The sequence below is a fragment of the Mustela erminea genome, chromosome 19, assembly GCF_009829155.1.
Source record: "Mustela erminea isolate mMusErm1 chromosome 19, mMusErm1.Pri, whole genome shotgun sequence".
Lineage (NCBI taxonomy): Eukaryota > Metazoa > Chordata > Mammalia > Carnivora > Mustelidae > Mustela > Mustela erminea.
This window is the reverse complement of record NC_045632.1, coordinates 51099605-51111631: the sequence shown is the minus strand read 5'-3', so window position 1 is coordinate 51111631 and position 12027 is coordinate 51099605. Positions and strand designations below refer to the sequence as shown.

The 12027-nt window shown below is 47.3% G+C and overlaps 1 protein-coding gene across 2 annotated transcripts; it reads right to left on the bottom strand.

Moving 5' to 3' along the window:
- Window positions 1-1371: 1371 nt before the first annotated feature.
- Window positions 1372-11961, bottom strand: NUDT7 (nudix hydrolase 7). Of its 2 annotated transcripts, none has more exons than XM_032325749.1 (4): window positions 11833-11961; window positions 9552-9592; window positions 7271-7429; window positions 1372-2524 (listed from the first exon to the last, which is right to left on the bottom strand). In XM_032325749.1, the coding sequence occupies exons 1-4, from the start codon at window positions 11927-11929 to the stop codon at window positions 2156-2158; spliced, it is 666 nt and encodes a 221-aa protein (XP_032181640.1). In that variant the 5' UTR covers window positions 11930-11961; the 3' UTR covers window positions 1372-2155. The 2 variants fall into 2 exon arrangements, with proteins under 2 accessions (XP_032181640.1, XP_032181639.1); XM_032325748.1 differs by having other exon boundaries at window positions 9552-9705; window positions 11833-11959.
- Between the last annotated feature and the right edge of the window lie 66 nt (window positions 11962-12027).

Below are 12027 nucleotides of genomic sequence, written 5' to 3'. Positions count from 1 at the left end.
AGGAGACTGACACACTGAGCTGCATGCCTGTATTAGTCAGCCCAGATGTTGGTTCTTGCCCCAGTAATGGCAGGACGCAAAAGGGAAGGTTTACGACTTCTTGCTTTTGAGGTTATTAGCTGGGGCGCTCCTTCGCCACTGCTATGCTTCTTGAAGCTGATTTGTTCAGTGGTTTTGCAGATTCCCTGAGATCTTTGCCCTGCCAGTAACCTTTCATTTGAGCCAGATTTGCTAGATTTCTGTTCTTTTTAACCGAAAGATGTTTAACTAGAACCCTGAACATAGATGTCCTAAAATACAGGAAATACACTGAAAAAGAAAAAAAAAAAGGGCAAGGGGAGGCAATACCTCCATTGCTAAATACTTAGCCCCCTGAATTGGGTGTCATTCTGATTGTAGACTTGGGCTAGGCCAACACCTCTTAGAAACCAGGCTGATCTGAGGAGTTCACAAAAACAAACAGTTCGGGAAGGCGGCTTTCTGCACTGCCAGAGGGGTCAACAACCTACCAGGCAATTACACTGCTGTCAGATTGTAAATACACATTTGCAAATGCCTCTATAATTGCTCAGAAACAGTTTAGGCCTATTCATGCAGGGCCAGTTACTGAATGTTAATGGAGACGCTTACCCAACATCTGCTTTCAAGGTTGGAGCCAGATTTGTGCCATTTCCCTGTTTATGGGTATAAAGCAGCCGATCGGTCATTTTCCTCTGCCAGCACTCAGGAAAGAAAAACTCTGAAGCCGTGGGCAGTTGCCAGGCTGATCGATGGGTTTGGTGCAGCCATCACATTTTCAACTAGACCAGGACCTTCCTAAAACAGGTTCGGCTTTCTGAAACTCTTGCAGCAGTCGGTAAGATAGGATAATTGCCGTCACAGACTTCAGGTTATGTGGCTTTATGCACTCGTCTCCCTGACCTCATGCAGGATGGTTAACAGTACAGTTAAAGGAAGAAATTCCTGCTGACTTGAAGGCACGAGATACGGGAAGGCCCACCTAAGAAACGGTGGGTCTCCAGGGAGGCAGTGCAGAATGTCTGTCTTTCTGACTTTTCATCTGGGGCTTGTGCTCGAAACCAGTGTTTTTCATCCTCTGAAGACAGAGAACATTATCTCTCCCGACTAGTGGGCATATGGGTCTCTGAAATTCCTTCAGTTCAGTTGCTCTGGATGACGACTGCTAAACCCATCAACACCCACGGGCATCTTGTACGTGTCACAGAACCCATGTGAGAAAGGTCACATTATCCCAAATTCTAACTGCTGGCAACACTTCAAGTTTGGGTGAACATCCATCGAGCCTTTTTCAAGTGTTATGGTCTATTAGGGTAATAGCTCTGCTCTAACAAAATGACCCCAAATGACAGCGGCAGAAACAACAGAATTTTATTCTTCTCTCACATGACAGGCCCAAGTGAACAGCACATAGGGTGACAGGTTGCTTTACTCTAAAGAGGCATTTACAGATCCAAATTCCCACCCTCTTTGGGTTTTGCCATCCCCCCAGGCTTTGTCCTCATTTGTATGGTCAAGGCTAGGCCGCTCGTAAATCTATGTTGAAGCTTCTCGAAAGGGTCCAAGGAAGCTGGCTTCTCTCTCCCAAGTGGAGATGACCTGCAGGGTCAACTTTCACTCACATCCCATTGGCCCAGATCAAGTTCCAGAGCTCACATTTAACTGTAAGGAATCCTGGGTAATGCCGTTTCTCCTGGGGAGAGAGAAGCTTTGCTTTGACTCTACTGCCAGGGAGGAATATGTGGATAGCTTCTGATGGCTGGCCAGAAGCTTCTAGTCATGTGGAACAACAGACAGAAAGGTATTACCTCCCATGAATAAAATAAATGCCACATGGTCATATATTCAACAAATATTTATTAAGTGCCTACTATGTGCCAGATACATGTATAGAAAAGAAATATTAACATACTGTGTTGTGAAATTATGCAACACCATGAACACATTTTTCCACTTTTGCAAAACCTTTTGCTCTCTTAGGTATTACAGGGCAAGTGGGAAAAAAGCAAGGTTTTTCCCCTTCGTGTCGCAGGAGAAATTGTTGCACCTGTCAGTTTCCAGCAGCTCGCATTATTGTTGTTCTTATGGATAAGCACACACAAACTCCTCTCAGTTATTCGGATGGTGGCCTCATAAGTCATAACTTACTCGTAGCATGCTTCTTTAGTTTCAGGAAGATCTCTTCAGAGGATGAAATTAGATCATTGAGATTAAACTCCATTTCAAAGATGGGTTTTTCCCCCAAAATAATCAAGGCAAGGAACAGGGCAAATTTTGCAGTGATCCCGTTGATTTGGTAAGTGACACCATCTTCCGGGTTTGTGTACTCAAAGCAATGAATAAGAATGTGATGACCACAGCGTGTCAGGTAGTTCTGGTGGTAGACGTGTGGATGCAGGAAATAGTCCAGAGGCACCAGGAACACACTCTTAACTTCGTCGGGATTAGGCTGGGCCTGGAAGTGCTGGTCTAGAAATCCTACAACTGGGGTTATCAGTGTATCGCTCTAAAAGCAGAAAACAAAATACACAAATTAAGAAAACAGTCCAAAGCAGGCAGTGATACAAGGTGGGGAGGGAAGGACGGAGAATTGCTCCAGACATGACCAGTCAGATCCCCTGTGAAATGGGGGTAGTCTCACCCTTCCTGAGGCAGGATCTGTGAGCTGACTCTGGAAGTGTATTTTTGTGAACATACTGGTATCATCTTTTGGAAGAGCAATCTGGCAATGTTATAAAAATGTGGTCCCTTTGACCTAGCAATTGCATTTGTATAAATTTATCGGTATGATAAATTCCTACCAGTGAGAAAAGATACAAGACCAAAGCATTTCTTTAAAGATTTTATTTATTTCTCTGACAGAGAGAGCGTGAGCACACAAGCATGGGGAGCAGCAGAGGGAGAGGGAGAAGCAGGCTGTCCTCTAAGCAGGGAGCCCAACACGGGACCCTGGGATCATGACCTGAGCCCGAAAGGCACACGCTTAACTGAGCTACCCAGGTGCCCCTGGACTGAAGCATTATTTGCAACAGCCCCAAAGTCTAAAGTTAGCACTCCTCCGCTGATGGGCATTCAGGGTAGGTCAATTAATAGTGTAGCTGTATAATGGGATACTCTGCAGCCCTCAAAATGAACGTGAGACACCTTTCCCTGTCAGTACAGACAAGGATGTACCACCTTATCAACAGAAATGTGACATATTAACTATGGCATACACCCAATTATGGGAAATTGCATTTATAATTATATATGAACTATTTTACATAACAGATGTTTATAAGGGGGGGGGCGGGGATTTCTATTTATAACCACAATTGCTTGCAAACGAATGCAGGGTGTTATTAAGTGAAAGACCTGCTGGGAAGCTCCAGGGGGAGGCCTGGGGTTTAGTGTAGGAGCTGCATAATAATGAGATAAAAGCTGCATAAGCTTGAAGTGGAAAGGCAGAAGAATCTGGAATTCTGAGGGGGGGCATACAGAGAGAAAGGGGCAGGGAAAAGCCAGGGCCATACCTTGAGGCTGGGACAGGAGATCAGGATAAACAGGTCTGTGGAAAATTCTCAGGGGAGTGACAGCTGAAGCATGTTTAAGAACAGTGATCACTCAGACCATTAACTGAATTAATGGTGAAAGTCAATGTCCAGACCAGGGGTTGAAGACGGGAGCCTAGACTTCAGCCATCCTTTGGGTGGGAAATCCGGGGTCCTAAGTGGCCCCAGGGCAGAAGCGGCATTCCACCAATGGCCATCACCACCTGGCCCTGGGCGAATGCTCAGCCTCCTGGGCCACAGGGCTCCCCAGAAGCGGTCTCTGGGAGATGGGGAACACTCGGATGCAAGTGATTTCTTAAGGAAGTGCTCTCAGGACAAAGCAGGAGGTCGGGAGGGAGGCAGGTGAGGGCCCTGCGGGGCATCTGGGGTAAAGTACACCACAGAGCTGGGCTGTCATGCCCCTTAGCACAGCCACTGGTGGAGGACTGTCTGGCCAAGTGCGTGAGGCCCTCCAGGCTCCCCGTGAGCAGGGAAGGGTGGAAAGCTGCAGGTGTGAGTTTTCAGAAACATAATTAAGAATATGAAAGGGACATTCTGGACAGAATGCACAGTGTTGGTTCTGCAGGCAGTTTGTGGCTGCTGTCACCATGAAGTGACCACAGCCTCTGGGGCGCTGGTCTAGGACCCAGCACCCTCTCCCTGCTTCTGCACAACAGCATGACCCTGAAGGAGCTTTAACAGTAGAAATCAGAGACCTGTGCAACCTGCTCAAGGTCAGGGCCAGCTAGTACTTGGCAGAAACCGGGATTCACACTCTAGAGCACAGTGCTTACGGGCTCTGAAGACACAAACATCGCCACATTTCAAAGAGATGACACACCAGCCTCGCACATGGCTTACATGCTGCTGGGGAGAGCTCTCAGCTGAGGGCTTCCCAAGGGCTGAGCTGGGAGCACAAATTCATCCTCACTCTATGGGCCAAACTGGTAGGCACGGGTGTGGACAAGCAACTTCGTGTGGCCAGTGCTGGCCCTTGGCCTCGCCTGTCAGAGTCTGAGGAAGTAACTGGTGGGGGAAAAAAATCAAAGCCACAAAGGAGAAGAATGGTTTGAGACTGAATGTTTCAGAAGGTACGTCCGGCACGTTTAGCATGGTTCAAGTTTAGGGATGTCAGAGAGGCTTTAGAAATCCGCGGACGAAAAGCATGTCTGGACACACTGTTCCCAAAATACAGGGGTCTGTCTTGGAAGGAAAAAGAATGCGGGGTGCTTGGCAGACATTGTGGGACCAAGGAAAGACCGAATTTCAGCCACTTGCTCAGTTGGGATCCCGTGGAGACTGGCTGCTGCTGCGGCCCCAGAGACGAGGCACACTTCAGGGCCCCTGGAAGAGGCCACATGCTTTTAGCAACATTCCCAGGAAAGGACACACCACTGAAAGGCACCAATATGTTTACAGGAATCGAAGCTTCAGAGGGGGCCAAGTGAATAAGAATGAATGGAAACGTATGGGCCACATACAGAGAAGGAGGAGACCAGTCTCCTGAGGCCATTGCAAAGAGCGGTACGTACATGTACAGCAAAGGGACGCCGGGGGTGGGCTTGGAGGCCCACCGCCCACTAATCTGCAGGGCTAGCACAGGTGGCAAACAGCCAGCAGCCCCTCCTCAAGCTCTGACACCCAAAAACCTCTGCCGACATCGCCATGTTCCCCGGGGGACAAAATCAGCACGAATTAAAAACCACTGGATTAGGTTCTGCTTTTAAGTAGTCTAATCAATTACACTTTTGTAATTTTTTCTTGCACTAGATTTTTTAGTACATTTTGCACTACATTTAGAAGATCTGCAAGGTCCGAAGAACAAACCCACCCTCGCCAGCACTTCCAAACACAGGATACCACTCTTGAAAGCCTTTGTTCATTCTAACTTCTCGATAATGTGACCGGCATGATCATATCAAGAGGAGGTCATTTTAGAAAGCTCCTGCGAAGCCTCTGGCCCACCGAGATCTGAAGACCAGACATTCTCCTGTGGAGACTATTGTATTCTGCCCCTCACAGGCAGGACTCAGTAGCTCCCGGGTGCTTTGGAAATGGAGTTACTCTCACCGTGGGAACTTTCTCCCATGAGGGTTCAATTTGTTGACAGAGTTTTAAAATAAATCCTCCCGAACAGGCCGGGGGATTTGCAGAACCTGAGCAGAGGGGTTCCCATTAGAAAACATAGTCGCCTCGGAAGTGACGGATACATTTCTTGGCCTAATCCCACGTCTTCTCTCATTTAGGAAGCATTTATTTGAGAGGCCATTAGTTTCTCCCAAACGAAATCTCCCTTGAGTGGTGACCTTTCTGTTTTGAAAACGGACCCATTAAGATGGATGGCTGAGCACCACCGACCATGACGACACTGAGCCCCCGAGACCGGGAGGCAAATGGAACACCAAGATGGTGAGACCCGCTGGTTTTCGACTTGTGCGTCAGTGCGACGCTCCTCTGGAAAGGAAAATGCACCTGTAAGTCCAATGTATAAAACATACAGTCTATCCCTACTTCCAATATGTGATTAGAGCACTGCCCTCCGAGGTGTTATTCCCCCAAACTCAAAACCCTAGCGTGACCATGAGGAAAACATCAAATAAATCCAAATGGAGAGGCGTTCTACAACATACGTGACCAGAGCACCTCAGAAGTATCAACGTCATGAGAGTAAGGAAAGTTTAAGAAACTGTCACAGACCAGAGACTAAGGAGATGTGACAACCACATACAATATGGTATCCTTGATGTGATCCAGGACAGAAAGGAAGACATTAGTAGAAAAATTAGTAAAAGGCAAATCAAGTGTGGAGTTTAGGTAACAGCAGTGTACTAACACTGGTTTCTTAGTTGTGACAAGTAGACACCAGTGGCGGGAGATGTTAATGAGAGGAAGAAATGGGTTTGGGTATATGAGAAGTCTCCGTAGTATCTTTCCAACTTTCTGTAGATCTTTACCTATTCAAATATTGCTAGTTTATATTAAAAATTTTAAACCAATAAAATAATGCTGTTATCCAAGCACAAATTGACAACATTTACTCCTTCTAAAGTCAATTAATGCAAGTCATAAGCTCGTGTAAAATAAGATCTGGATATCATATCAGCCCCAGAATTCATTTTGTTGCTTTCATGGTTTGTTTATTTGTTTGTTTTTCATGTATACAATCAAGGAAATCCTGATTCATAGCAAAATGTAGTTACAAACAGTAATAGTTCTTAGATAGCTTGCCTAGTGATCTCAGGGTACTGCTCAATTAACATGATATGGAGAAGCTTGATTCCAAAATATGTATAAAAATGAGTACTCAGGACAAAAGTAAGGCACTGGTGGCCTCCAAGAGGCTAAAATTTGGAACACGGCATGCTCAAGTGTGTGATATTTTTTTCAAATGAGTTCTCAAAAGAAATGTATATTGGCAAAAAACAAATGTCAACTGAATCTTAAAGAATTCTGAAGCATCTGTGGGGTTCTACAGAATCCAGTTTAAAAACCACTGATGGAGTTTAGTCCTTTCATTTCTGGATGGGGTAAGAGGGGCTCAGACAGGCAAAGGGGCTTGCTCAAGGTCACTTAGCTCACAAGGAGCAAAACCCACATAAGAGCGAGGCTCTTGAGTTTGTGGACAGCACTGTCTTGCTTGGCCACATGTGGAATGCTAATGATCACGGGTCCACTGGGTGGCCACGAGAGCGGAAGCAAGCCAGGTCCACTCCAGCACTTACGTCAAGCAGATATGGCACCAGGCAGCAGACAGTCTCCACTTGATGAGGATGTAGCCCTACTTCCTCCTGGGCTTCCCGGAGCGCCGTGGCCACATCATCCACATCTGCGGGTTCAGACTTGCCTCCAGGGAAGCAAACTTCTCCGGGTGACCTTCGTAGCTGGGTATCAAAAAGAACAGAGCTTCCATTTGGGATTCCAGTGCTGGTACCACGCCCTCATTCAGTAAGTCGTTACTGAACTTCAATTTTGTGCCACACACCACTCCCACCCTGGTGGTAATAAGAGGTGGGGAGTAAGACCCCCCCCCCCCAATTTTTTACTTGAATCCTTTTAAAAGAGGACTTTTGAGAACTTCCTTCACTTGTAATTTTTCTCTACTTGCCCCTCAAAGATACCATATGCACAAAAACATATCTACGCTGATGGGAGGGAAAGGCCAAAAGAAAGTAGAATAAAAAGGGCAATGTTATCAGTAGACAGCCTTGACTGAGGGCTTACCCTGCTCTGGACATGCTGCTTCACAAGTTTTTGCACTGAGCCCTCAGAACAAGGCCACATGTTGGTATTTTTTTTTAAGTTTTTTTTTTTTTTTTTAGTTGAAGTGAAATTTACATAATGTAAAATGACCATTGTATTTATTTTTTAGAGAGGGAGAGAGAAAGTGAGTGGGGATGGGGGTTGGGGGGCAGAGGGAGAAGGAGACTATGAAGCTGACTCTGCTGAGTGTGGAGCCCGGTGTGGGCTCGATCTCAGGACCGTGTGATCACCCAGGCTAACTTGGCTCTAGGTTCCAGAGCTGGTGGGAGAGCCCACAATGAAGCAGAAGGGAGTGAGGACAGGTGCTCCTTCCCCATTTACTGGGAGGAAACCCAGGAACCCTACTCGTATGACTTCAGGGAGAGGTGTAGCTCCAGCCACGCCTGGGAAGGAATTTCTTTAGATAGGTGTTGAGATTTAAATACTTTTTTTTGTTTTTAATGTGATCTTTGCATACCAGAGTTTATGGTCTAAGATGATTCTCACATAATGCATGGGTGAAAAAAGTAACCAGAGATCCATTTCGGTCTTGCCTCAGTTGTCTACATTATTGTTTGTCTGATAGTTCGAAAAATAACACTGACGCCCTTCTCCGCTCTTTGGCAGAGCTGAGAACAGACCAGGTCCCCTGGTTTCCTGTTAGGTTATCTCTTGTTGGAACCTAGATTTTCTTACCTCCTGTGTTTATGTGACTGTTGCCTGACCCAGACCCAGAAGAACCCAAACCCACAAAACTTCAGCTGATTCCTTGGCTTTCTTTTTCCCCCTCATGGGATTCTGTTCACTGATATTCTGCTTCGAAAGCCATACTCTTATGGCCCATTTTCATTTTTGTACTTGGATAACTTTGAAGTTACTTGTTCCCCAGCTTTTCCTCAGAAGCCCCTCAACAGCAGAGGAGAATGACTATATCCAGGGGTGTACCCAAGGGAACTCCATTCCCAGCCCAACATTTCTTTAAAAGTAGAATGGTTTCTCTGAAAACCTCAGGCCTTGTCTGCTAATGGCAATAGTGAGGGCAGTTGAAACTGACCAGAATCCTTGCCAAGTGCTGGGGTGGGTTTAGGTGCTTTCCATTTGTTTCCCTGGGAAATCCTCTCAGTAGCCCTACAAAGCAAGCAGGAGTATTCTGTCCTCCCTCTGCAAGTAAAGAGATCATAGCACAGAGAAGTAACTAGGACAAAGTCACAGAACTGGCGAGGAGAGAGCCTGCATTCAAACACGGACAGCCAGCTTCAGTGCCCAGGCTGTTAATTTCTGTGCTCTAGAATTTCCACATTGTACCTGGGGTGGAAGGCCTAAAGAGTGGCTGTTGGCAGTGGCACTGTACCCTTCATTCCTGCCATCAGGGACATCTGGGGAAATCTGTGGTTGTCACAAAGGGGTGTGGGTGTCTGTATTATTGCCCCTAGTGCCTATAGCCCATGGATGATCTTAAACATTGCACAATGCACAGATTAGCTCCCTCGGCAAAGAGTCACCCAGCCCAAAGGCCAGAAGCACCAAGATTAAAAAACCCTGGTCTAAAAGTATTTCAAATTACTTGCTAGCTAAATTACTTATCTTTCTAAAACTTCTCCCCCAAAACGCCATGTTACCCTGTGGCTTCTTGGGCTCCTGAACACAATCTTGAAAGTTCACTTGAGAATCCATAGCCCCAAAATGCGTGCAAGTGGCAAATAATTTTTGTGAGGTTTTCAAATGTTCTGGAACTTGAATGGCAGGAGCCTTTTGGTCACCTACCTTCTCCGACCGGAGGGTGAACAACAGTTGGAGTTTTCCTTCTTTGGCCAACAATGGTAAAAGGACAGAATATTTGTTAGACGACAAGTGAGAATATTTGGTTCCAACATCATGCTTTTTTAAGCGGGCCTTAGCATCATCTATCAAACTTTTTCTAAAATGGAAACAAACCAAACATTTTAGTAACCAGAGTTAGGATAAAAAGCTCCTAGTCCTGCCTATGTTTCTGTTTCGCTGTGTGTCTTGGAGCTTACCATTTCTGACTCTCACTAATTTTTTAATAGCACAGCAGAAATGATAAACCCAAATCACATGACTGTTGGCAAGATAAAGTGAGCAAAAACGTACTAAGAAGACAGTTTAGTACACAAGGGCACTTTGAAACTTAAGTAGAAATTATGGTAAAATACTCTTTCAGTGATGCAAGAGTTCAATGTTGAATTCGTAAGTATATTCAAGTAAGACAGGTTTGGTAAACAAGTCACTGTAAGGTTAGACAACTGTCAGGTAAAAGACTTTTTCTTAAGCTGGCCCTTATGTTATCAAACCCTTATGTCTTCAACTGCCTTATAACAGTGGTTCCCAAACTTTAGTGGCAACAGATTCGCCCAGAGGGCGAGGCCCACCCCAAAACTGTGGCTCAGTAAGTTTGGGGTGGGGCCTGGAAGTTAGCATCAAACTCCCAAGCAATGGTGATGCTGATGTTGTGAACCAGGGGAACCCACTTTGAAGACCATTTCTGATAATGTGCAAGTATCTGGATTCATAATAAGCACATTGGGTGCCCTGAATACATGACGGTGAATGTGTTGGTCCTTTTGACTGGTGTATTTTGTTGCTGGTTTGTGTAGTAGTTTAAATAGAGTTCCCCCAAAATTCATGTTACCCAGAAGACTCAGAATGTGACTGTATTTGGAAATAGTATCTCCGCAGATGTAGTTATGGATCTTGAGATGAAATCATCCTGGGCTCTAAATGCAGTGATTGGCATCCTTGTAAAAGGAGAGAAGACACACACACACACACACACACACACACACACACACGGGGAAGAAGGCAACGTGAAGACATGGGCAGAGACAGGAGTGATGTTACCACAAGCTCAGCAACATCAACATCCATCAGAAGCTGGCAACGGGCAGGAAGGGTCAGACATCCAGCCTCAGAACTATGGAAGAATAAATTTCTGTTGTTTTAATCCATCACATCTGTGCTACATTGTTAGGGCAGCCCTAGAAACTAACAGTTCGGTTTTCATTTTTCTGGCGGAAAGGCAGTCTTGCATCATGAGCGAAATCAGAAATTTAAGTCAGGCAGAACTGGTTTTCGGATGCTTAGGAATAACCTCGCCGAGCCTTGCTTTCCTCATCTGTGACACGCTTGGAGCTATTTGTGAGCGTGTGATGACACTGTTCACATACTGTGACTGGCACTCCGCCAGGGCCCGGCGAACAGTAACCACTGCATCAATGGCATTAGATCACATTAGATGGGCAGTGGTTTGCGGGAGGTGTCTGCTACCCTGTGCCTCTGTCTGTGTGGCGGGTTGCTCCTTTAAAGTGGCTGGGTGACAGCAGTGGATTTCAAAAAAACGACCAAACATCTAAAAAGAAGCACAGCATGCTGGCACTGGAGCGGATGCCGGGGTGCATCCCATGCGCACCGGCCTGCGTCCAGAAAACCGGCCCGCCAGTTTGCTCCGGGCCGACTGAGTGTGACTTTTAAGAGGCCCCCAGAACTGGCCGGAGGGACCAGCAGTAGCAAAAGTCTGCAAAACCGTGCCTGTCCATATTTGGGGCTGGTCCTTGGAAAAGCCACCACGAAAACACGATAGCAGCAGCCACCCGGTTCTGAGCACGCGCTCATCCAGCGCACTTTGCACGCGTTTCTCCTTCTAGCCTCACTACAGCCCGGCGAAGCGAGGACTCGATCCTGGCCAGGCCCAGGGAGGGTAGCAACTGAGAGACCCAGGGTCACCTCTGCAAGTCGCCACCGGGGCCTTGAACCCGGCCGCCTGGCGCAGGCTTGTGGTTTCTGGGGGGTCAAACTCCAGACAAGCTCTGGGCTGAAGAGGGAAGGCAGTTGGGCAGGGGGCACGGCCTGCCCGCGGGGAAGGGGCGCGAACTATGAGGCTGGGTGTGAGCCCGTGGGGCCAAAGCTCGGCCGCCCCGAGCGCAGGCTCTGCAGGTAGGCAGGTGGGCCCGGCAAGAACAGACCCGGGCACCGCGGTCAAGGCTGGGCCAAGCCCTGCTCGGAGCGCGAAGGGCGGGGGAGGCTTTACCTGAGCCGCTCCGGGGATGCACAGAGTCGTGACATCTTCTCGGACAAAGTTTGTTTCCGGACGAAGACGCCTCGGAAGCCCTCAGCTGGGCGGGCATGCGCAGAGCAGCCGCGGCCTGGGGCTAGAGGAGAGGCGGGGCCTAGAAGGTGGGGCCTAGGAGGCGGGGGTTGAGGCGGGGCCTACGGCCTTAAGGCA

Bases quoted from the DNA above. Each gene is read 5' to 3' on its own strand.
- NUDT7 (XM_032325748.1), bottom strand. From the start codon at position 11,867: ATGTCACGACTCTGTGCATCCCCGGAGCGGCTCAG. The intron at 7,430-9,551 runs GTAGGTGACCAA...TTTGATACCCAG, and splicing joins TCACCCTCCGGTCGGAGAAG to CTACGAAGGTCACCCGGAGA. The intron at 2,525-7,270 runs GTAAGTGCTGGA...TTCTGCTTTTAG, and splicing joins TGGTGCCATATCTGCTTGAC to AGCGATACACTGATAACCCC.